A 26,178-nucleotide genomic window follows, 5' to 3' on the forward strand; every position below is an offset into this window, starting at 1 on the left:
ATATTTGTACCCATTAGCACAGGTCTAACACGTTTCATGATACAGGTAGCACAACTAGAAAAAATTAAACGAGGAGTAGGCAGAGCCACAATCAGACAGAGATTTTAATATCCCTCTCTCAGCAGTTAATAGAAACAAGAGGCCAAAAAAAAAAAAAAAATCAATGATGATAAAGAGGACTTGAACTCCACTAAAATTGCAAAGCCAAGAAATTTTGGTATGTTAAAGAGGTAAGATTTAATTACCTTAACACTGTCTTTGGAAGCACCTCATTTCCAGGTGTTACTTGATAAGCAACATCTTATTGTATACATTTTGATGTGGTGGTGGTTGGAATATGGTCTGTAGGGATCAATCAAATATTGCTCCCATGTGCAATTTGGAGTAGGAGGTCTGAGGTCACAGAAATACTGCATGGTCTTTGTGCTTTAGGAAGTCTTGCTGTGCCAGTGTTGTGAAATATTTATTAATGTTGCATTATAGTATAGGCAGAAACGTTGATCTTTTCTCTTGTAAACTATAGTAAGTAACTAAAGCAGCTTCTTAACACTGATTGAATGATTTCATCTCTTTGAGTTAGATGTGTGAGCTTGCTTTAGCTGAACTCAACAGCTTCCTCCAATGTTACTTTGGGGGCAGAGAGCGAACTCCAGTCCCTTAGGAACAAGGTTGCCAGAGTTGGCACAGAGAAAAACAGAGTGCCTAGCTAAATCTGAATTTCAGCTAAACAACAGAGAAATTTTTTTTTTTTTTTTACTATGGGACATATTTATATTAAAATACATCTGAAATTAAAATTTCAGCAGGCCTTCTGGAAATGATGCTTTTCCAAGGTTGTAAGCAGTTCTAATTCAAATACCTAAGTCAAACAAACGCCTTCTTTCGGGGAGCTGTCTCCTGTGATGCAGAACTATAGTCCTTGTAAACTATGACGGAGCAATAAAAAGATGATGGAAAAGGGTCACTCTCAAGGTCATCTTTTTATTTAAATATTTTATGATGATGCCCATACAAACATAATCTTCCAAGGAACAAATGTAAAACTTAAAACAAATCATCATTTCAGGTACAAAAAAACCATTTAGAAAATGTGATTATGTTACATACAAGAGACAGGTTAGGTTTTCCGAGTCTGTCCAAAGAGGAAGGTTAAGACCAAGTTTGGATTTTTGGAGTCTGCAGGACGTACTCACATTTCACACAGTCGTGAAATTCCTGTTGCATACACGGCAAAATATAACTATTAAGTATATAATGGGAGGAAAAAAGCAACAATTGCTAAGTAGAGAGTAAAAAATTTAGATCATAGAAGATTGACCTTCATCTTGGCCACATATGATATTTAAAAATATTTGCCTTTTACCCATATATATAGTCAGTAGGGGCAAAATGTATCAATCTTTTGTATAGCATAATTCAAGTCAAAAACACGCCTAAAAAAATAGTTCTTGAAGGTTCATTTCCCTAGTAAAATACCTTGAAAAATAAAAATATTACATAGTCTTTAAAGTTTATGAAAATTATTTTGTTGTGGGAAATACTCACATAAACTGTTATTGATGTGCACGTATGCTTTGAAACTTTAAATGCCCTGTTTTTTCAAGGAGCAATTAAAGTATAATCTACGGGGGCACCTGGGTGGCTCAGTGGGTTAAAGCCTCTGCCTTCAGCTCAGGTCATGATCCCAGAGTCCTGGGATCGAGCCCCACATTGGGCTCTCTGCTCAGCAGGAAGCCTGCTTCCTCCTCTCTCTCTGCCTGCCTCTCTGCCTACTTGTGATCTCTCTCTGTCAAATAAATAAATAAAATCTTAAAAAAAAAAGTATAATCTACTAAGAAGCCAAAATATCCAAATAACTTTGCAAAATGAAAGGCAAGGGTGTTGTCCAATTTCAGGCCCAATAATTCAATTTAATATTTAATATTTAATATTCACGTATTAGGACTGGCCAGTCAGTGATTTTGAGATGCAGAATAAATTCATAATTTCAAACTCACAATTACTGACAGTATAGGGTTTCTCAGTATTTTTTCCAACTACAAACAAAAGAGGATGGTTTCTAAAATTTGGTTTGATTCCACAAACATTTATTTGGCACTCGTGTTATGTACTGAGGATATATAGCAGGGAAACAGCCAGGTTCTTATCACAGTGGAGAAGCCAGTCTGGTGGTTAATATAGCTGTACGCAATTAGAAGATAGTGTATCCCGAGTTTGTAAAAATAGTATATTATTCTAAAAAGTAAAGTGATTTTATATTTATGAATTTTGCCCTGGATTATTCAACCGAATGGGAAGTGTTCATTATTTTCATGATTTTGGGGAGACACAGGGAAGCAATAATGCTATTTTTACAGTCATACAAGACACATTCACAGAAGTATACAATGTGTGTTCTTTACCATGTCCATGTCCCCAAATTCAATCAACCTAAAACAGATTAAAAGGTCAGGCTTCTAGTCTTAAAGAAAACAGTCGTCCAGACCGTGCACACAGTTTTGGAGAAACGAGGTGCTGATAATCTGCTAGGTGTGTTCAAGTATGGGATACAGAACAGCAATGTTCAAGGTGAATGCAGGAGGACAAGAGGCCCAGTCAGCTTCATGGGTGGCTGGACTGGACAGCTGATGCCCCGGCTACCCTGTGTCCATTTGGTAAACTCTCACAAGACAGACTGACTCCCTGATTTGCTTTGTGAATATTGTTTGGCCCTAACTCACTAAAAGGCACTTAAGACACAGCATCGTCCTTATGCCCTCAGCAAACCCTGGGGCCTCTCTGAAGCCCACTCCTGGAGGCTGGGGCGGCGAGGCCGGTGGTAGATTAGTGATGGAGCAGTGTTTTAAGCCCATTGTGTATGTCTCTTAAGTCTACAGGCTCATCAAAAGACTGGCCCATTGAACACATGAAATGGGACCCTGGGTCAGACTCTGGAGGACTACGATTTAGGAGTAAGAATGCTGTACGATGCTGTGCTTGGAGACTCTGGTACGAGTAGAAATAGAATGACCAGACTCCTCTAAACTGAAATTTGGCAGGGGGCCATGGACCGCGGCTGCAGAAACCTCTGTCCTTCTGGCCATCCGTGAGGTTTCAGTAGGAAATCGGTAACCAGAGGCAGAGGTTTGCACCCTTTCTGTCACTGTCATGTTCCCTCCTGCTGCTGCAGCGGGCACGGCCAGAGGGGACGGCAGCCCCGAGCTGGGGGCCAGGAAGCGCTCTCTCTCGCTCACCATAACATAATGCGCGTCTGGCAGAGGCTGAGCGCCTTCCAGAGAACCAGGCAGGCCCCCGTTGGGCTGTATGATTCTCTCGGTAACCACGACACTACCGTCATTAGCATACTGCTGCTCTACCAAGGGAGGGGCTGGCGCGTACACCCGCTCGGTCACAATAAGGGCCTGGGACTGGCCAGGACCCAGGATCACAGTGCTTGGCGGCATTGTGGAGCCTGCGGCATAAGAAGTTTCTGTTACTACAACGTTACCAGAAGCCAGTGGATCAGGGAGCCATGTAGCTACCTTCTGACTCTGCCTGGAAGATTGAGAACTTTTGGTGACTATCTCCTGAGTTACTTTCTCTGTGTTTGCTTCAGGCAAAGGTTTTGGAACTTGAAAGCTACTACCAGTGAAGTAGGCATTCTCCGAATTAATCCTAGTTTGCTCACTGAATGAATGGGAAGTTGCCTTCATACTTGATGCTCCCACAGGTTTTTGCCTTGGCTCAATTTCCCCATCCATATCTATTTTTTGACCCAAGCAAATTTCAGCTAGTGTCCTGAATTTAAACCCTAAATCATCTAGAAAATGATCGTCGAGTTCTCCTTCAATAAAACTGCAGCAGCCAATGGAACCATGGAGAGACTCAGTGTCTTCCTGAGAATAAACCAGAAGGCAATCTTTGCCTGTGTGAAGGTCGTCTTCGTCAGTGTAAGAGGCAGCTTTCTAAAATGGAAACAAAACAGAGGCAGAGAATTAGTGACAGCTTCACTTAAGAATAAGGCGATATTTCGGGGCGCCTGGGTGGCTCAGTGGATCGGGCCTCTGTCTTCAGCTCAGGTCATGGTCTTGGGGTCCTGAGATTGAGCCCTGCATTAGGCTCTCTGCTCTGCGGGGAGCCTGCTTCTCTGCCTGCTTGTGATCCCTGTCAAATAAATAAATAAAATCTAAAAAAAAAAAAAAAAAAAAGAATAAGGCAATATTTCTGCCCCAAATGCATAACCAGAGTCTCCTTATAAGAAAACCTCAGAGAAACACAAATGGAAGGGCATCCTACAACACAGCTGGCCTGTATTCTTAAAAAAATTACTATCAAGAAAGAAAAGAAAGGCAGGACTCTGGACTGGGTCTCGGATGGGAAAAACAATGGCTATAAAAAGACATTATTGTGATAACTCGCAAAATTAAACATGGAATATGGCACTGTTTAATCTCTAAATTTGTTCACTATACTATGTTAAGAAAATGTGCATGTGCACGTGTGTGTCTGAGCATGTGTGTGTGAGTGTGTGTGACAAAGAGAGAGAGGGGGACGGAGGAAGGGAGAGATTAGGAAAGCAAATAGCAAATACGGCAAAGGGTTAATAATTGGGTAATCTGGGTAAAGAATACACAGGAGTTCAAAATGTATATCATTCTTGGAAATTTTCTGCTAAGTGTGAAGAGATTTCTGAGTAAAAGATTGCTCACATACACACAACAACCGGAGCAGGGTAAGAGTGGAGAGGGAAAACCATCAAAATGAAACTAACAGGGCACCCCAGAGTGGAGCTTGCAGTGAGACTGAAACGGGACGAGGAGAAATGGTTTTCCTGACATGAACCACATCACCATCTTCCTGTCAAGCCAACAGGTGGGCAGATGGTCTGAAAGAAGGGAAGGGGGTAGGAGACAGGAAGGGGAAAAGCACTCCGGTAATTGGCTATCGTGTCGAGAGCGGACAGAAATAAACTGGTCTCCTCAGAAGCCCATCCCTCCACTCCTCTCAAGTGTCCTTCAGATGCCCAACATTCTGACTCTGCCCATCCCTGTGTGGGGCCCATGGACCTTCTTCTCAAGAAAGGTACCCAGCCCTGCTTCTAATTCCTCATTCCAGGTGTGAGGTTTCGGACTGCATCCATCACCTCTCCTGCACCTCTCCTCCTGAATTTTTATGAACTGCCTCCAGAATGAAGCCAAGTAGAGAAAATCTAAACAGACAGGATAGACTGGGATTTTTAGGTCTGGTATTCTCTCTGCTCCCCGCATGCTCATCCCTATCAAGTCTGCTCCCGCAGAGGAACTGTACTTTCTGACCCACTGACATCTGGCTTCGTCGTGGGACTTGCTCTGACCGCTGAAATGTGAGCACAGAAAAGGCAGCTGTGCGAGGAGTTGGTCATTGCCCGGTTCTGCATGGCTCTGTTCCCCATTCCCCGAGGACGGCACCTGCCCAGTCCAATCAGCTCTCTCGGTGTGTGTCTCAGAATGAAGGCACTACGGAGAAGAGCAAAGTTGTGCCAACTGACAAAAACAGGAATGTGAGAGGTAAGCTTCTGTAAAAAGGAAGATTGTGGGGTCATTCATTATCACTAGATAATGGAGCTAACTGATTTAATGGGTCTCCTCTGCTTTTCCTCACAGCCTATAGGCATTCTCTCAAAAAATGACAAAATCCTACTTAGATCCAAGGCAATGATTACCCGAATAATACGACTTTCAAATATAAATGTCTCCCCCCACCCCAGCACCTATAAAAACCAACCCTTACCTCAGTGAAATAACTTCTTAAGAATTCTTCATTGACTAGAACAGCAGCTGCTCGAGCTCCGACCAGATCTCTGGAAGATCCTGGGACTTTCACGATCCTTGTCCCATCAGCACCTATGTTGGCTCCTGTTGTCCCTGTCCCTGCGGTCACTTCACCAGAAATCAGGCTTCTGGGTTCTTCCCATCTTCCATCCACCTCAGTCACCTCAGGATACCCTTTGGGGAAGGCAGACCTACTTTCTTTTGTGGTTTCCTTGGTCATTATACCTCCCACTCTCATGTCTGCTCCTACATCCTCTCCATGATCTGCTGCCACATGCAAAGGCACCGCCTGTAAAAGTAAAGACAGTTGAGAAGTGAGAAGGACATAGGGTCGGTATAGGTGGTAAAGGGATCTGAGCTACGCTGGCAGGCGAAGGGAATAAGCTACTTCTGTGGAGGCAAATTAGGAACAATACTTTGGGTTGAATAACATGTATTTGAATCTTCTGAAGATCTCCATTCCAGCTTCTTATTTTGTCAGCTGGTTATACCCCGGGGAGAAAACAAAAATTAATTAAGTATGGTCTCAGTTCATTTATGCTATTGGCATCAATGGCATTTTGACTTTCCTTTAGGGTTTAATTTTGCCTCCTTTTATAGTTATTATATTTCTCTCTCTCTTCCCCGCAACCCCCCCCCCCCAGGTGGACACATGCTGCTCCAAATAAAGACTATCTTCGCAAGCCTCCACTGCTACTTGGAATAGCTACCCAAGTTCTTCTTAATGTGATTTCAAACAGAAGTGGGGTAGGCAACTTTTGGAAAGTGTTCTTTAAGAACATTTCTCCCAACCTGCTCTTTGGAATGTGGGGACAGCAGCTACTGTCGGGAGCATGAAGACAGCATGGGAACGGAACTCATCCGTGGAGGAACAACAAGGAAGGCGGAGGCTGTGGAGGAATCATCACACTGATCCTTGACTGCCCACGTTCATATCTAAGCCCCTGTTCTCTGAGTCCTCTGACCCTTGATGCTAAATAGTGTCCTCCTGAACACAATGCTTACTGCAGATGGTGCTGACAGACCCGGGGGGAAGATGCAACAGAGGGATGATGGGACCTCCTTCTATTAAGTAGGGAGGACGGGAGGTGGGGAGGTTTTGCAAGATTTTATAACTGTTATGGGGGTGGTGGGCTTCCCTTTCCCAACCCTATGTACTGGGAGGAACAGAAACGGAGAAGCACATCCTTCATTCCCTGATCCTTTTTTAACATTGTCTGGAACATAGGGTCTACCACAGTAGAACAAGACCACTTCAACTCTGCCCTGGCAACAAACACAAAATCATCTGAACCCTGTTTAACGAAGACAGGTGAACGAAATCTATAATGACTACTTGACTACTTGACTTAGACTATTAGGAACAGTGCCCAAAAGCCTTTTAAAATCAGGAAAGAAAACAAGTTCCAAGGACATCTGATTATCTGACCTTGTCTTCAGGTGGCGCCCCTTCGTTATTCCAAGGGTGCAGCATCTCTATCGTGCCAGGAATCGGGGTGAAGCCTTTGGCGCCTTCTCCACATTGGCACATCAGCAATAAAAGTGGTACAACTGGACAGAAACAAAATGGAGTCCCGAGAGGGTGAGTCCCCACATATTCTAGATTTATACTGCATGATTTTGGAATTTGTATCTTGCTTCTTAGAGTTCAGTCTTCACTTATGTACAGCCCTAGTTTTGCATTTGTCTTCACTCTGATTCGACCTCACCAAGCTTGTTTTGGTGAATCGTATCAAAGCCTAAAAGCAGCATGAGGGAGTCCTCATCCATCACTAAAAGGCTGTGTGTGGTTCCTGGATGGAGCACCAAGGCTGGATTCAATAGCATACAAATCATCAAGACCAATTTGGAGACTTAAATCGTTTGTTGTTCTTTTTCATCACTTTTTTAATAGGAGAAAATTCACTATCCCCAAAAACATATATTCTAAAAGATCAAAAGCTCCTGGGGGTAGGAAATTTTAGTATGTTCCAATGCTCTAGAACACTGGAACTTCTAAATACTTTACCACTTCATCCTGGAATAGGATTTAGCAGAAGGCATGGCAAACAGGTTCAAATTAACATTTGAATTACCCGAGTATTATTTTCGAAAATGACTCTCCATTAAAAGCCCTTAAAATATACATAACATTTCATCATGAATTCAATGAAATTTCAGAGCTCCTTCCTTACATTTTATTCTACCTCAGGGAGGAAGTGAAAGCCAAGGTTGTCTTCCTGATCAAGGTAGTAAAGAATTAATTACACCTGCAGGCAGTCCTTCCCAAATTAGTTTTTATGCCACTTCCATTTGCTAGCTTCCGACAATGAACTGTCCACTTCCTACACTCCCTTTTGTGTGAAAAAGCTGACAGCTTAGCAAATATAGCCACTCTGAGTGCCTACACTGTGAGTAAAAAAACTGAAATTAACTAGTGGCAACTCAACCATCTCAACAGATTTAACAAGGGCTTATCAAGTGTCTACCAGGCACCAAGCCCCACATGGGGCCCTGGGGAGTGTGAGATGAGAAGGCAATAAATGTAAGGAGTCTCTGGGTAAAAGACAGAGTCCCAGCTCCAGTACCCACCTATAGACCTGGTGAGCTGAGACAAGTCATTTCTCCATACACGTCTATATTTTTGCCAGTAAAACAGAGACGATGATATGAATGTACACTACACACTGTTGAATGCTGTGCCTTCAATTGCACATCTACTACGGGCTTTGACAAGCTCCTCCTTCATCACCGAAATCACGAGGGGTGTCTCAGAGGGGTCCTCCCCCTTGCTCAGTGGCAAGCGGAGTGGGATTCCGCACGACCCCCCACTGTGTACTCTGCTCTTTTGTGAAAGGAAACCACAGCTCTTCAGAGGTCATGCAAGGAAGGCAGGACAGGCTGTCACTGTCAGGAAGCACCGAAGTACTCAGAGGTAGGGCTACTGCTGGCACCGGGGAAGGGGCAAGCTAAGAAGAGGGTTTGAGGAGGCTGAGCCCCGACAAGTTGAAGGCGCAAAGCAAGAATTGCATAAGTTTGTATCCATCATCCAAATTCATACAACACATCTTTTCTGAGAGCCTACTATGGGCAAGGCACTGTTCTGAGCACTGGGTATGGACAAACGTGGACAGACAACATCCATCATCACAGAGCTCTCACTAACGAGGCTGTCTAGAAAGCTTGATCATTTAAATCGGGACAAGACATGTTTTATGAAACAAAAACTCATTTTTATGAAACAAAATTCTGAAGAGGGCTAGAATAATCTTGGTGAATTTTTTAATGGTCACTTCTTGTTTCTCTGATCACCCTCGGAAGGGTTCCAGTGTGGTTAAAGCATCACTGTTAAGAAATCAATGACTGCTACCGCAACAAATCACTGGTAGGGCACTGAAATGACTAGCTGAGCTAAAGAGCGGCTTTTCAAATACTTACGTAGCAAGAGCAGAAGGGCAAGAATTATTAGCGCAATGGCTGCGGGTCCCAGGCCAACGTAGGAGTCCTGCAGGCGTTCCACACAACTGCCGCCTTCCAGACACTTACAGATGGTGAGTTGAAGCACTTGCTTTTCAGGGCAACTGAGGCCCTGACTATCCGAAATCAGAAACTGAATTTCATGTCTTCCAGGCTTTAGTTCCTTGTGTTGCAGAAGCACACTGGTGCCTACAAGGGGAGGGGGGCAAATGGAAATAGAAATGCGTGATCACCAAGGGAGGGGTGGATGGAAACATTCTTGAATTGCCGACAATATTTAGCTCCAGTGAGAAGCTTTATTCTTGCTTCTCGATTGAAGTCACACTGTGGGCTTGTTAAAATTACTCCAGATCCCCCCAGGAGGCAGGTTGATAGCAAAGCACTGGGTCTGGAAGCATCTTTCTTTGATGATGATTAATTTTAACAAATGTGTGTGATATCTACCAAATGCTAGAAACCATTCTAGGTACTAAGGATACAGTAACAAACAAGTGGGGAGTTAAATGACATTTCTGTTAAATGACCTTTATTGTACCATCTTAAAATTTTGTTAAGGCAATTTTCAAACAGACAATAATAGAAGAGTATAGTTAACCCATCCCCAGCTTTAGTAATTTTCAGCAACGGGCCAATCTCATTTCACCGAGTCCCCTCCTTTTTGTTCCCGACACTGTATCACGATATATCCAAAATTTTGAAAAATTTCACATCTACAGAAAAACTGTAAGAGTATTACAATGAATTACAACCTATCCTTCATGATTTGTTTACATATGATAACAATATTTTCTTTTTTTTAAATATTATTTATTTATTTGAGAGACAGAGAGAACAAGAGAGAGCACAAGCAGGTAGAAGAGCAGAGGGAGAGGGAGAAGCAGGCTTCCCGCTGAGCAGGGAGCCTGACATGGGGCTTGATCCCTGGAGCTTGGGATCATGACCTGAGCTGAAGGCAGATGCTTAACCAACTGAGCCACCCAGGTACCCTGATAACAGTATTTTCTATCCACTCACTTTTTTCTGAACTATTTGAAAGTAAGTTGCAGATATTATGGTACACATATCAGAATATACATTCTAAGACCAAGGGACATTAGTCCTCTCCAATAATTTAGTATTGATATAACCCACAGTCAAACTTTCAGCATTGCAATAATGCCCTTTATAGTTTTCTACCTGTTTTGTTTTTTGTTTTTTTCCCTTGATTCTGGATTCAATCAAGAATTATGCATTGCCTTTAGTTGTCACTCTGATCTCTATGAATGATCTAGGTCAGTCCCACCCCTTTTTTTTTTTTTTTTTTTTTTTGGCCATCAAGACCTTGCATTTCTGAGGGCCGCCTATTTCAAAGGATGCTCTGCAGTTTGAATTTGTCTGATTGTTTCCTCATGATTGGATTCAGGTTAGGTATTTTTGGCAAGAACATGACACAAAGAGTTCTAGGAATGCAAGACATGTAGACTTGGATGAACACAAAGATAAAAATGAAGTGTTTGGGTTTTGTTTTGTTTATTTTTGGAAGTTAAAAAATAGTCTCTTTTCATTTAGGGTCCAAATTTTATGGAATTTGATCTGCATAGCTAGAATATACTTATTAAATCATCCTCAAAGCTTTGGAGAAGGGAGAAAAGTATCTAGTCATTTAAAGGAGTAAGAACTCATGAAAAAAAAATCCATAAAAACATGGCCTGGAAGAACATAATTAAATTCATGATTGGCTCGAAGGCGGCAAGTCGAGAGGGGAGAAAATGCAAAAAGAGGACTTCAATTTTATCCATTATCATTTAAAAAAAGAGGTCTCATTCAAATATGAGAAATTGTTAATTCCTTTTAGGTGGTAGGTACATAGATGTCTGCTATATTAGTTGCTTGAATTTTCTGTGCTTTAAAATTTTCCCAAATAAATAAAATAGATGAGAGTTATTTATTATCATGACATCTAGCCGATCACCTTATGTAACTAAGGAGAAGAAAATTGGTTTACAGAATCCTCTCTAAATTGTCTAGGTATGTAAAGTACAAGTCTTTATACTTTATAAGACTTCCGCTTATAACACTCCAACATGCATATCCTTAAGGGTTTCATGTTCCTAAGACTATGAAAAATTCAAGGACCCATCAAATTCAAACATCTTGATCTTTATATAGAAAGTATATCTATGTATCCAGAAAGACTCTAGAGACAGACCATTTGGGTTCAAATCCTAGTTCCAGCTTTTAACTAGCTGTGACCTTGAGAATTTTTTTTTTTTTTTAAAGATTCTATTTATTTGAGAGAGAGAGAGCAAGCATGCGTGCACATGAGCAGGAGCAGAGGGAGAGGGAGAGGGAGAAGCAGACTCCCTTGCTTAGCAGGGAGCCTGAGGCAGAGCACAGTCCCAGGACCCTGGGATCATGACCCGAGCCGAAGGCAGACGCTTAACCCACTGCACCACCCAGGTGCTCCTGACCTTGAGAATATTAAGAAAACTCTCTTTGCTCTTGTTTCTTCATCTGTGAAATGTTGATGACAGTAGGGCCAAACTTGTAAGGTGATTGACATTAGTAGAGTGCTTAGGACAGTGCATGGCACCTCCCAAACATCATATGTTTCTTAGATAAAATAAGTAAGAGTTGGAAACCCAGTAAGTTCAATGTAAAACATGTTTACACATCTTAGACAAAGAAAGGTCAACTCCAATCAAGCATTCAGCCTGGGTGGGAGTCCCAGGCTTCTGTGAGTACAGAATTAGAAACTGAAATAGGACACCAACCACTTTTCAAGTTTTGAGGCCTGTGACTTAATTACCCTAAGAGGAATCATCTGGACGTCTGCCACCCAGGTCTCCTGCTAGCTGAAAACTTGATCTTAAGTAGCTTCTGTTAATCAGATGGCGACTGTCCTCCTCAGAGAGGAGTCAACTTTAGTCAACTGAGAGCGTAACTATCCTCTGCTAGTGAGTACATAAACCTTAAGATTTAAAAATTAGTTATAGGATATTCAAGCAAATTAAAGACATGGTTTTAATATTTTTGTATCATATGGGAATTATTTGTAATCATTACTGTGCTTTTATACTTTCATCATTTTTAGGAAAATTAGCTGTTAACCCTGTTAACATGACAGCTTTGTAATTCCAATTTAAAATGTGTGATTATGTTACTGATTTGGCCTTGTAGCTGTTGGTTGAAATATCACTGGTTTGTTCAGTATTGGACCACTGAAGAGGGCTTCAGGTTCAGTGCATTTATAAGTCACATTTACTGGAATTTTAGAATACAGGGATCACAAGAAGTGAGACAAAGCATTTGATTTGTTAATTCAGATCGTTGACATACATAGGCAAAAAATGAAATATGCTAAATTTATAAACATAGTTTGAGACATTGAAGGTCTTTGTTTACTCTGTAATTTGTAATCAAAGCTTCTTAAAATGGTGATCAAATTCTGTCAGACTTAAAATAACAAGAAATTTGTTGATTAAGAAAACCTTGGGTATTATTTTTGAAACTTTCCTAAAATGAACACTAATTGTTTAAAACAAAATAGTCTTCTGGATAGTTCATGGTATTCAAAACCACCCTGGAGAACACCCAGAAGCTCATATCAACAAGGGGCTATGTCTAAGACATGGATATATGCGCAGGGTCACCTGGAATGGGGAGGTCAGACAGGCCCTTCTTCATACTGTGTTTATCACTGACCAGTTTTGTGACTTTGAACAGCTACTTAATTCTAGTTAAGCCAAGATCCCTCAGCTGTAATCAGGGAATCATGTTATAGATTAAAGGATTAAATGCGATAATGCCTATGAGGGGCCAGCAGAGTGTCTAGGACCCAGGAAGTCATTCATAAATATTATTTTAATGGAATTGTGATCAGAGCTTAAGACTTTAGAAGGCATCTATTCTGCTGTGCTTAGACAGGCTACTCCTCACCTTACGAGGCAAAACAACTAGTTCAGGAGCCACTCAGAATGCCTCGCTATTTTGAAGACATCACGTTGTTTCTCTTCTTTCCCTGTTCTGTGACTCCAAATGGGGTATCTACTCTTGGCTGATGAAAGACACTATAGCTGAGCTTCAGAACCTCATTTTATAAGCTTCTGTAGAAAACTGTATCAGAAATATAATTTATGAAAAAAAGCACAGCCAGTATTATAACGATTTTAGATTTCTCTCAGATTCAATACTTAAATATATAGTCCACTGATTTTGCTTACTTTCTTGGTGTACTATTTGCCATTTTTCTGCCATTCCAGCTGGTTTGTCGATGATGGAGAAACTGAAAGGCCCACTGTTTTGGGACCCATCCAAGTCCTCTGCGGTCACATTCACGTATGGCACGTTGTCACACACAGTCTGCACTGGGTCGACCAGTGTGGGACAGTGGTCATTGATGTCCTCCACTGTGATAGCAATGGTGCCAGTGATGGTTTTTCTTGGATAACCTTAAAAATGAGAAAGAATAAATATGAATATTTTGCCCCTATTGCTGACAATAGACACAGTCTGAATTCTCTTTCCAGTTTGGTACGGAGAAGGTACTAACAAACTGGGGCACTTTCCATCCTAGATATGCTTCAAGGTTCAGATCAAGTCATGTCTTTTAATCCGCTAAAGGAGTAGAAATGTTAAGGTTTGTCCATGGGAGAGATCTGAGCTCCCTTCAAGAACAAAATGAAGGTCTCGGATGTTCCAAAATAATACTTTTTGTTAGTAATAAAATACTAAAAAAAAAACCCCTGGGGATAAAAATACATTATATGTTTATAAAAAAATTAAAAAAATTTAATAAAAAAAAAGAAAAGAAAATCATAAGGAAGGGAGACTACATTTGCAGTGCTGTATCAAAAAAAATGTGTGTGTAAGTGGACCTGAGCTGTTCAAATCCATGTTGCTCCAAAGTCACATATACCATCCTGTCTGCTTAGTGGTCTTCTACGTAACAATAAGCTGTTCCATTTAAAGAGGTATTTTATAAAATTAAAAATATTTGATATAAGTTAAAAAAATACTAAAAAAATACTTAGATACACATAATGAGAAGAAATACATATGTAATAACTTACTTTCAGATACTGCCAAAATCTTTGCAGTGTATGTACCATTTTGGACATATCTGGATTCAAAATCAGGAATTTTTACAAGTTTAATTTCAGATGTAGCAGAATTCACAGAGATCCAGTTGTCTCTATCTTCCAATTTCTCATATCTGTTACAAAACAAACATAAAAATAATTCCCACTTCTGGATAAATTGATAATCTCTAATAATCTACAACTCTTTCAAGGTTAATTTTTGGTTCATTCTCTATGTTCTTGTTTTAGGCATTAGTTTGAAATCGTTTTAATTTCTTGCAACTGTCCTGAAAGCCTTCTCTCTTTACAGCGTATCACACTTATTTGGAACATTCCGTATTTCTGTAATGTACCCAAGACACAGACAAGGGCGATCCTTTTTGCCTACAAATCCAGGAAGTTTGCAAGTTGCTCTCTAGTCTGTTCTACAGCCTTTGGTCTAGTCTCCCTTAAATTTGGGGTAAACCTCTGGAGAGTAACGTAGTTACCCAACAACAATTGGTGGAGGAAATGTATTTGCTACTTTCTTGCCTCTAATACTTTCTTTCAGGAAAGAAGACAGGTTTAGACAGAAAAAGACAGTAAATTTCATTCTTAATTTTCTCTTTGTTGCTTTTCAGCTTTCTCTAGCGAGAATTACTTGGAGGTGAAACACCCAGTATCTGTCTCACACTCAGCTGGTGGAGGGAAGGTGGTCTGGGGGGATATTTCTCCGTGATTTTCAGTTGCAGGTACAACTCTGGATAATTTAATCTCCAGACCTTTGGGGGACTGTAATACTGGGAGTGAAGGAAGAAAATGTTCAAATTTCATTACGATTTTTTGAAGACAGGCATTTAAAGTCATTTAAAATAAGGAAATATATTCATAATTGTCTCTTACCTTACATGAGCTACTTGTCCAGTGTCTTCGTCAAAAGCTTGAAATTTTCCAATTATCTGGCCTTGGCTGGACTTATCCATGCTCTCGCTAACATGAGCAGAGATTGTGCTACTTCTAAAATGAATGCCTTCTTTCACATTTTTCACCTTTACTTTGAAGGGAAAGGATGTAGGCTTATATTTATTCTTAACTGATTTGTGAAAAGCTGCTTTGTTGGTGACAGTAATGCTGAAATCAAGATTCTTTATTTCTTCATAATCTACTTCCTAGGAAGACAAAATCAAAGGGAATTCTTTCAAAAGAGAAAACAACTAGAACATGCATAGAGCATACATACACACACGTATAGTTTTAATGTTAGATATGACAATTTAACATATGCAGAATACATTAGCACTCAGTAATCTAACTCATAACAATACCAAGCAATTAAAAAGTCTGTCAGCTTGGGTATTCATCAACGTTAAGGATGATTTAGGGTATATCCCCCATTTATCTTTTTAAAGTCCAGATCATTGAAAATATATTATATAGACACACACACATATTTAACAACCTGTTTCTTTTACTTTATTGAAAAAAGTTAATGGACATGTGATATATATTCCTTAAAACGTGTTCTATGGGTTTGTTCTGGTGAAAAAGGTCACATGCCTAGTGGTAGCAGCTGGCTGTCCCCCTAGTATAGACTTCTACTGCACATGAGCATATCAAAAAGCTGAGACCTCCTGGTTGAACTTGCCTAAGCCCAAGGGTTTTCAAATTTATTTAAACAAAAAACCTATCCTCCACACCCTTTTTAGCATAATGTCTATCATTATCTGGTTTGCTATTAATGCCATAAAAGATTAACCTTCCTCCAAATCCAAATATTGATTCTTTGTGAACTGTGAAATTTATAAAGTATATTTGATAGTCAGTGTATCACTGAATACATATTTTACGTTCCAATTTGTCCATTTTCCTTTTATAAACATTTCTACAGTATTCTACCATTTAGATGTATTTAGTTTACTTAACCATTTGATTATTAGGCATTTGGAGTACCTGTAATTTTTAAATATAATTAATACTGCTGTGAACATTTTTACACAAATCACTTTTCCTCTGTTGAACTGTATTACACTGTGAAAAGAAATACCTAGTTAACGTTTATTTAGGTCTTGTTGATTTTTATTTCTTGTGGTCCTGACCATTTAGACACAGGGGGGCATTTTTGCTTGTTTCTTTGGTATAATATTAAATGTATTACATGTGTTTACATGAATTACTGCAAAGCTATTCACTTTGTTTTTTGACGACTTATTACAAAATCATTTTCTTCTCTGCAGGGTTCTGGATGGATAACAGCTTCTGCCCTCTTGTAAAATCAGCCACTAGGGGGCTGAGACAAGGATTCAACGGAAAACGACTAGAGACAATACAGTCTTTATGACTGTATGATCCTTATGAGAGTTATCTTAAGCTGCCCTTGCACTTAACATGCTTGTTTTAATAGCGTGACGTATGCTGGATGCGAAAGAAAATATTCCAGCCAGGTGTTATTAGTATTCAAAGACCATGGAAGGCCACAGCAATGCTAAAAAATGAGCTAGGTACTAGGGCAATAAAACCTGTTTCATATAATAGCCATATATTATAAATAGCCACAGTTCTCCAGAGAGCATGAAAAAAATTTTCAGCATCATGAACAATGAATAAGGACTTGTTTCTCTGTTTCTAAAACGGTTAATATATTTTATCATTTCCATTTTTGCTACTTTTAATAGCATTTAAGAATTTAAATGTATTTGTTAATTTGTTAACAAAGCCTTGACTTTTTCTTATGTGATGAACTATTATCTGCATTTTCAGTTTAAAGTATCTGTTCCCAGGGTGACTGGGTGGCTCAGTTGGTTAAGCATCTGCCTTCAGCTCAGGTCATGATCCCAGGGTCCTGGGATTAAGCCCTGCCTCAGGGAGCCTGCTTCTCCCTCTGCCTGCCACTCCCCCTGCTTGTGCTCTCTCTGTCAAATGAATAAATAAAATCTTTTTTAAAAATAAAGTATTTGTTCTCCTTTATTGAGAACAGCTTTATTGAGGTATAATTTACATAGAATAAAATTCACCCATTATAAATGTACAACATGATGATTTTTAGCAAGCCTATACAGTTTTGCAAATGTCACCACCATCCAGGTTTAGAACATGTTCATCACCCCCAAGAAATTCCTTTTGCCTGTCTGTAGTCAGTCATCACTCACAGCTAGCCCTGAGCAACTAATGTCTATATCCATTGTTTTGCTTTTCTAGAAATTTCACACAGAAAAAAATCATACAATATGTAGTATTTTGTGTCTGGCTTCTTCTACAAAGCATGGTTTTGAGATTCATCTATGTAGTAGCAAGTATGAGGACTCCATTCCCTTTCACTAACCAAGAATATTCCACTATGTGGATATACTGCATTTTATCTGTTCATCAGCTGAAGGGCATTTTATTGTTACCAGTTTTCGACTATTATGAATAAAAGCTGCTTGTAAGTTGCATAGAAGTTTTTGTATAGATATACTTCTTTCTGGACATGCAAATGTTTTATTAGTATTTAGTGTACAATGTAGGGATTTGACAATTCTACACACTATGCAATGTTCACCATGATAAGTGGTTACTACTGACATTGTACAAGTTATTACAATATATGTTTTTATTTTTTGTGGGTGGATACCTAGGACTAAATCTCTGGTCACCAACTCCTTGGTGTTTAACATTTGAAAAAACTGCCAAACTAGCTGTATCACTTTATGTTTTCACCAGCAAGAGATAGGAGTTCCAGTTTCTGCATAATGTTGCCGATGCCTGGAGTTGTCGGTCTTTTTGACTACAGCCACTTAAGTAGAGGCATTGTGCTATCTCTTGTAGCTTTAATTTGCATCTGCCCTAATGACTAATGATATTGAGTATCCTTTATTTCCATATTTTCTAACTATATATCTTCTTTGTCTAACTTCCTTTGAATAGAATCTGATTATTGCTCTTAAAATTTGGAAGCAATTCTTCATATAATTGAGACAGGAAATTTATAATTTTCTCAGTCTGCTGTGGTCACTTTAATACTAATTGTACTATTTTTTGCTATGCCCCCTTTGGCATAGCATCCCTTTTTTGCTACCATGGTAGAGTGAGAATACTTCTAGAACTTCTATCACTCATCACTGACTTTCTCCTTATGTGTTATTGGCTTTTTGTCTTAGGCATCTAGCAAGGTTATACTCACATTCTATGACTAAGAGGATTACTTATTTCTTTATAAGTAGGCAAATTTATTTGAATGGCACCAATCTGATGCTATTATCCACTTCTTTCATAATCATAAAATGTGTCTTCCCTTTAAGCACGAGGTAATCTTATTCTATTTTCCTTTGCTTTACAAAGTGGCAGTCTAAGTAAGTGCATATAATAGCTTATTAATAAATGGTACACATAATTATTACCATGAAAATTCAAGTGAATATTTCTCTATTCTGTTATATATTTATATTACTATTATTCCTCTTCCTATGGTTAGACTTTACCTACTCTTTTATATACTAAGTTTTTATAAAAGTTTAGAACTTTGGGAATCAACTTTTGTCTGTGTGTGATTAATGGAATAGTATTTTAGAAGCTACAGCTTTTCATTTTATTTCAAAATCTGATAAGGCGATTCTATCATAAGCCATTTAAAAATACCCTGATATTCTTTCTTACTTATAATGTTAGATAAAAATCCATCCTATAATTATAATATTTGCTTTAAAAAAATTCTGTGGGGGTAATAAATTTCAAATGTATAAGACCCATGTGCTTAATAAGACTATTTTTCTTTCACTGATTCAATTAAGCACAAGAAGTTAGAATACTGGGTTTCAAAATGTGACCCTCATACTAAACATTAGAATCACAAGTGGATTTCTGTTATAAAGGCAAGTTCCTGAGCTCCATCCTATCAGACTTGATTATAGGGCCCAGGAATCTGCATCTGGGGCACATAATTTTACAAGGTGACTCTTAGGCATACTGAAGCATAAGGACAACTGGATTCGAGCTTTGTCAAGTAATTATAGCTTTTGTTTTTACACACTATTGGTGAGGTCTGGCTTTACGATAAGTTGATCAATAAAGACATAGTAAATTGGGGATACTTAGTAGAGGCAAGAGGTCATGAGGTAAGGATGCTCTAGTCAGACATGGGATGCAAGCAAGACGGGAAGTGTGTTGAGCAATAATGATTCTGTAACATGTTGTCAGATTAGGGTTCGAGTCCCCTGATCTGAATTTGGACTGTAGTGCGACCATTTACTAACTATAGAACTTTGGCAAATAGGGGGGTCTCCAATCTCAAACAATTGTGGTGTCAGTTGAGTATGTAAAGCACTCTTAAGTGTTTGAGGCTCAAAATACAATCATTTCTTCCTCTGCACCAATTTTTTCCCATTCTAATTTTGAACACGAAATACTTACTTTAATAAGAGTCACAATTCCTTTATTAGTTTGAGTGTCAGTTTCTATGTGGAAATAACCCATTTCATTTCCTGACACGAACGTAAAATTTGCTAACCAATTATCAGAGCCTATTTCATCTGCATCAAACACGTCTATGTGCATCACTGTTACATTGGCTTGATTTTCTTCAATTACCATTTCAGTCTGCAAAACATGAACATAGGGTTTTTATTTTAGTGTAACACAAACGTAATGATATATTTTTAGGTAAGACTAAAATACGAGTAAGTGAATACATCTGTTATAAAAATAACGGTTACCATTTCATTTTTGACTATAGGTATGTTGTCATTGACGTCCAAAATACGAATCTGAACTTGAGCTTGATTTACTGGTTTATCTGTTATTTGTCCATTGCTGTCTCTTGCTTCTACTGTCAAAGTATAGCTGCTGTGTTCCTGCAAGGCAATGAAAAATATCCATCTGGGGTGAAAATGAGTCACTCCCAAATCTGTCTTTCTAGTTCATTTCATCATCAAGAGAATGAACCACAGTATATTTTATTCACAAATACATTTTATGATCTGTTATTCATGTGAAGATGCTGTTTATTTGCCGTCAGAGCATTTCTAGAGGCCAGAAAAAGCCTAGAGAAATTGCTGGTAGTCAAATTCTTAAATGTGTCATTGGCGACATTATCAGGAAATGAGTCTCTCCTTAAAATAGTCTGTGTGCAAGGAAGTGCCATTCAAAATGCAGTCTGCTCTACAAGAAAGTGATTGGGGCAGGGGTGACTATAGTAGGAATTGGTTCTTCATTTTTAGCTAAGATTTAAGCAAGGAAAACCTAGTCCCCAAGAAAACTTCGCCTGCAAGGAAAAAATGTGGTTGACTTTTTCCAGACTTTCTGAAAGCTATGATTCTTAGAGAACCTATCTTGGAGAATGGTGTCTCACATGCCACTCCAAAGTGAGCTCTTCTCTTCCCCACGGTCCCCTTATGATGGCTCCATTCGGTGTAGCTGGAGTGTAAGAAAAAGCGGGGGCAGCCAGGTCCAGTGCATGGGTGTCCTGTGTGGGACAGAACCACCCAGTGCGAGTCAGGACAACTGAGGCCCCAGAGCCAGTTGCTTGGATTCTAATTCTAACTTTGTCACTTACTAGCTGTGTTTTAAATACACTTAATCCTTTTGACCCTTGGTTTCCTTCTGTGTAAAATGTCGATAACAGGGAGGACCTGCCTCACAGAGATTTTAGTTGGATTAAATGGATTAATCTATGTAAAAGGCTTCGAATAGCACTTGGCACACTAGATGCCCAATAAGTGACAGACATCGTTATTGGCTAAACTTGCCTTATTTCAAAGACAGATGCTTATCACAAATCAGGATAGTTAAAAATAATACTTTTCCATTCTAATTTTATGTGAAAAGGTACAGAGTAGACTTTTAGGAATAATAATATTAATTTTATAGAGATCCAGTCAGCGACGTTGGGCACAATCTTCTCCTTCTCTGGGCAAAAGGAAATGATTTTCCCAAGCAATACAAAATACAGTGACTGCACCCGGACGATGATTTACGTCTGATGACAATACAGTGTTCTTAGGATCATCCACATTCTCCTCGTGCACACTGTTAAAACCTTTATGTATGTAGCATTTAAAAAAACCTCCCATTTCCTGTTTTGATCCAAAATTTTCCCTTTCAGTTAGAAATAAAAAAGTGAAATGTTTGAGAATAGCCTGTCCAGGAATCCCATTGAAAATTTCCTCCAATTTGGGATTTACAACAATTCCTTCCTTTATGACTATTTCCGTTATCCCGAGTAGGACTCCTGTGTCAGTCTCTGTTCTGTAGCAATAGAGGAGACTCCAGATGCTTCATTACAGAAACACAAATTACAGAACATTGCTTTATGATGCTATCTCAAACAGAATCCTGCCTGGAGAGGCCCCAGAACAGAGCTGTCCTTATGTAATTTTAAATTTCCTAACAGCCAAATTTTAAAAAGTTTTCAAAAAAGGTGATACTACTAATTTTAAACAAATACATTTTATTTACCCATGGGATCTAAAATATTATTGTGTCCACATGCAATCAACAGAATATTACTAAGGTAAAATGTTACATTTTTTATTCAGGCTAAGTCTTTTCAAGTTGGTGACTTTTTTGTATTTATAGCACATCTCAGTTTGGATGAATCACACCTTAAGTGATCAATGGCCACAGATGGCTCATGCGATATCGGGTTGCACCTTGCTAGAAGAGGGTATTTGTAGGAGTTATCCTATAAATGAAGAATATACAAGAGAGTAAGCAAATGAGAAAATAAATTAACAGAAAGGAAAACCTGGAGAGATAAAGAAGGGTTTCAAAGATGAGCAACATAAAATACTAACTAAGTTACCTCTCTGTCCAAAGTGAAACTGGTTGTATAAATCTCCCCTGTGTCTTTATTTAAGTAGAACACTGGAGGATAAGCAGGCTCCTGAGATACGATTCTGTAGGAAATTTTAGAATTCGGAGTATTGGGCTCATCTGCATCTGTTGCAGTGATTTTCATCACAAGGGTATCTGGCATTAGAAAAAAAGGCGTCCAAGTTGAAACTCAACTTTAAGCACAAGTCATGTACGTTATTATTCTCTTTATAATTTCAGCCTGTTCACAAAAGGATTTTAAGTGCTTATCAAAATCACAGCTTACCAAGATGAAAAACTTTAATTGGATGAGAAAATAAGTGTAAATGGGTGCAGAAATAAGAAAGATAAGAAGAGGGCAAGGCTGCAAATTTATTTCTAATAGCTCTAGTGATCAATACAAAGAAATAAGGATGAACAGGTACAAATACATGCTTAGTAAAATACAAACAATTCAGGAGAAGAACAGCTGTTCTCTAGATTATGATCAAAGAGAAATCTCTCCTGCAAGCCTTCACATGGACTACTGCATTGGACCATGTTATCAATAAACCTGACAAGAGACATAACATAAGCCAAAGGTCAGTGAACTACTGCTAGCCAGCACAGTCACCTGTTTCTGTATATAACATCTTATGGCAACATAGTCACACCCATTTGTTTACATGTTGTATAAGGCTGCTTTCCAGCTACAAGGCAGCATAGTGGCTACAGAAACCTAACTTGTTCCATCCATCTGCCTATCTGTTTTGAGGGTTAAAAAAAAAAAAAAAAAAAAAAGATACCATGTAAAGCTTTTAGAACTTGTCACAGAAAAAGCGGTTGCAAACCTAGAGTGATAGGTTTATTACCATGTGTCCTGTGGGTCTCCATCAAGATATATGATTTAGTGTTCAGTTATATAATGGGGTTAAAATGACGGGGTTGAGGGATACTCATTCATAAAATTAACAAACTCTGACCTGCAGCACTCAACTCTTCAATAGACCCAGCGAAGACGTCCTGTGTGAACACTGGCTCGTTGTCATTGATATCAAGAACTTTAATGCGGAGTTCTAATGGTTTCTCAAGGTTGTTTCCTCTTTCATCCAAAGCATAACCAACTAGCTGAAATCATGACATTAATAATAGAACAGATTAAATGTAAGCTAAGGTAATTAAATTACTACAATATAAAAACAAATCATAACTACTACCAAAGAAAAACTATAAACTAATTAAAGTAAAATAATTCTTCCTACCAGAAAACTTGGCGTTTCTTCTCGATCAAGAATCCTGGTGATGTTCAATTCTCCTGTGTTTTTATTAAAGACAAACACGCCTAATGGTGACTCTGTGATCCCTTTTCCAGTGTATCTATATGTAACTTTTAGTCCTCTTTCTTCTGCAAGATCAGAATGTATCTAACACAAAAATAACAGAAGAATGCCCCAAGTTAAACTCTCTGTAACTTACATGCACATATTTTTAATGGAAAATTTCCCTCCAAAGTTGTCATAATGTTGATAGGAAGAAGGGAGGACACAAGCACTCAAGAGAAGATGTACTGATGTCAGAGAACCTGGTTCAAATCCTGTCTCAGCCACTTACTAGTTACATGATACTAAGAGTTACTTAACCTCTCTGTGCCTCAGTGTTCCTCTCACTAAAGTGGAGAGATACTACTGCCTACCTCTTACAGGTGCTATAAAACTAAGTTATCGTTAGGGGTATATCTTGCGAGGACAGATTTTTAAATTTAGCACATGAGGAAGGGCACATGGGTGGCTCAGTCAGTTAAGCTCTTGATTCTGGCTCAGGACATGATGTCAGGGTCATGAGATTGAGCCTGGTGTTGGGCTTCATGTTGGGCTTCATCCACGTAACACATCTGCTTGAGATTCTCTCTCCCTCTCTCTCTGACCCTCCCCGCCTCTTGCAGTGTCAAAATTACCTCTATAAATCCATTCGATCATCTGGAAAGGATGAATAAGGCATCCTTCTATAGAAGGATTAAAAAAGTCAAGTGCCTTTCCTGCTTAGAATGTCTCAGGAAATTCATGCATCTAACCCATTTCAAATGCCTTCTGTAGTCGTCATCTTCTTTTTCTATAAAAACTTCATTCCTGTCTGTAATTCTTACTTAGTAAATGGGTCTCTGTGGCCCCCTATTGGTTCTTTATTTTCTTCTTCAGACGTCATAGAAGCCATCGCCATTCACCTACCTGGTCACTTCTTTGTCCTGAAATCTGGGGATAGTTACACTTCCTTCCTATAGATTTCCCAACATGCACTAGGGTTGGGGAACAGCTGCTGAGAATGACCAAGGAGACAGCAGACAGGGGCTTCCAACCTCCTGCTACACCAGCTCTGCTCCTGGAGTGGAATGGTGAACCTGGGGCAGTCCATGATTACCTTTCACTGAGCTTCTGTCTCTGTTTGTCTTTCTCTTTCTCTTCTCTCTGTCTCTGTTTTTTGCCAAGTATATGCATATGTATATAAAAATGTATATATATATATGTGTGTGTGTGTGTGTGTGTATATATATATATATAGTATTTCTAAAGAATTCTAGATCTTCATGTACTAATTATATATTACATCACGCTATTTAGGTTAAAAATAAAGCAAAACTGTGTGTGGACATAACTGTTGGTTTGTTTATATATATGTATATACTTAAGAGTATGTAAGCATACACATATTTATGAATTTTTTAAGATTTAGAGAATATTACACTGTTGACAGTATTATCTCTACATAGACAATTTGGAAAGTTGAGGAAATTTAACAAGATCTTTTACTTTTTATGTAATTTCTACATATGTAACAACTTTTTATGTAAATTTTACATATGTAACCATTCATGTAATTAAAATTACTAAGAACAACTAATGCTTATTAAATCCCAAAAAATCAATGCAGTTTAGAAAAACTTATTGAGAAAACGTATGAATGACTCAAACACCTCAGAAAACCAAACCCAACCAGCAAACTTAGTTGCTTATATACATACTATTATGTAAAGCCACAATTAAAAATTTGGATTTTAAAAGGCTTTTATGAAAAGAACATGTTGCTAGAGAGAGGAAATTGTCTTCTGTAGCTGCCTTTCCTTTGAAGGAGCTCTTCATGCATGATATTTATAATGTTGGAAAGATAAAGATAACACTTGGATATGAACATGTATTCATTCACACAAATGTTTGCTGAGCCCCCAATGGATGTTGGCACTGCTTAGGGTACAGGGCATGAGCTGTGAGCCTAAGAACTAAGCTCTTGCCCCCTGGGAGCTTACACTCTACCAAAGGAGCCAGACAGCAAGTAAGCAATGTATGGCATGGCATAGAGCGGAATGCACTATAACCAGGCTGAAATGGGAGTCAAGGGATAGAGAGATGGGGTGAGGCAGAAAAGGCAACAAGATCTTTTAGGGGATGACATTTGGGCAGAGGCTTGATGCTATGAAATACTGCAGGTATCTGTGGGGAGGGGATTCCAGGCACGGGAAACAGCAAGGGCAAAGGTGAGTAGCTGGGAAGAATTTGTGTTGGTTTAGGGATCTAGGAGAGTGGGAGATGGGGGGTGATAGGAGCCAAGGTTGGAGAGGAGGTCTTGTATTAGCACTCTTACAGGTCATAGTAGAGAACATTCCTTCCATTGCAGCAGGAAGCCATTGAAATGCCTTCACTAAGGGGGTGAAACATGCTTTGATTTGTCTTTTATTTAAAAGATCACTCTGGCTGCTTTCTAGAGAATGGGATGTGGCAGGGTGGGGGATGGTAAAAGCGAAGCAGGCAGACAAGGTCAGGGGTTCTTCTGCCAACGCAGTGCAGAGATGACACTGACTTGGACGATGAGGGTGACCATGGAGAGAAGTGAGCAGATCTGGAATATATTCTGGAGGTAGAACTCATAGTACCTGCTACATTTTTGAAAAACTGGATAGAATTATGTGCCATTGACGGAAATGGGTAGAGCTGACAGCTTGAGGGGAAAAATCAAGGGTTCAGGGGTGCACATGCTAAGTTTGAGATACATACGAGCTGGATTACCATCTAATTTATCAAAAAATATGCCACTTTGAGAGTGAAAGAGGGTTATTCATTATTAGGCCAGGACAATGGGTA

At 39.1% G+C, this 26,178-nt stretch overlaps 1 protein-coding gene across 1 annotated transcript in view; it reads right to left on the reverse strand.

Moving 5' to 3' along the window:
• Positions 1-1,895: 1,895 nt before the first annotated feature.
• The window catches only part of DSG2 (desmoglein 2), a 43,713-nt gene continuing 19,430 nt past the window's right edge, over positions 1,896-26,178 (reverse strand). Inside the window, exons 4-15 of the mRNA XM_032859699.1 lie at positions 23,311-23,472; positions 23,032-23,176; positions 22,059-22,225; positions 19,972-20,109; positions 19,670-19,855; positions 15,188-15,453; positions 14,297-14,439; positions 13,448-13,675; positions 9,207-9,434; positions 7,219-7,340; positions 5,749-6,078; positions 1,896-3,944 (exon numbers count right to left, since the gene is read on the reverse strand). Coding sequence (XP_032715590.1) covers positions 2,946-3,944; positions 5,749-6,078; positions 7,219-7,340; positions 9,207-9,434; positions 13,448-13,675; positions 14,297-14,439; positions 15,188-15,453; positions 19,670-19,855; positions 19,972-20,109; positions 22,059-22,225; positions 23,032-23,176; positions 23,311-23,472 — 3,114 coding nt within the window. The 3' untranslated portion in view covers positions 1,896-2,945. The remainder of the gene's footprint in view (positions 3,945-5,748; positions 6,079-7,218; positions 7,341-9,206; positions 9,435-13,447; positions 13,676-14,296; positions 14,440-15,187; positions 15,454-19,669; positions 19,856-19,971; positions 20,110-22,058; positions 22,226-23,031; positions 23,177-23,310; positions 23,473-26,178) is intronic.

The sequence above is a fragment of the Lontra canadensis genome, unplaced genomic scaffold (genome assembly GCF_010015895.1).
Source record: "Lontra canadensis isolate GAN:19392208 unplaced genomic scaffold, GSC_riverotter_1.0 scaffold17, whole genome shotgun sequence".
In the NCBI taxonomy this organism is placed as follows: Eukaryota; Metazoa; Chordata; class Mammalia; order Carnivora; family Mustelidae; genus Lontra; species Lontra canadensis.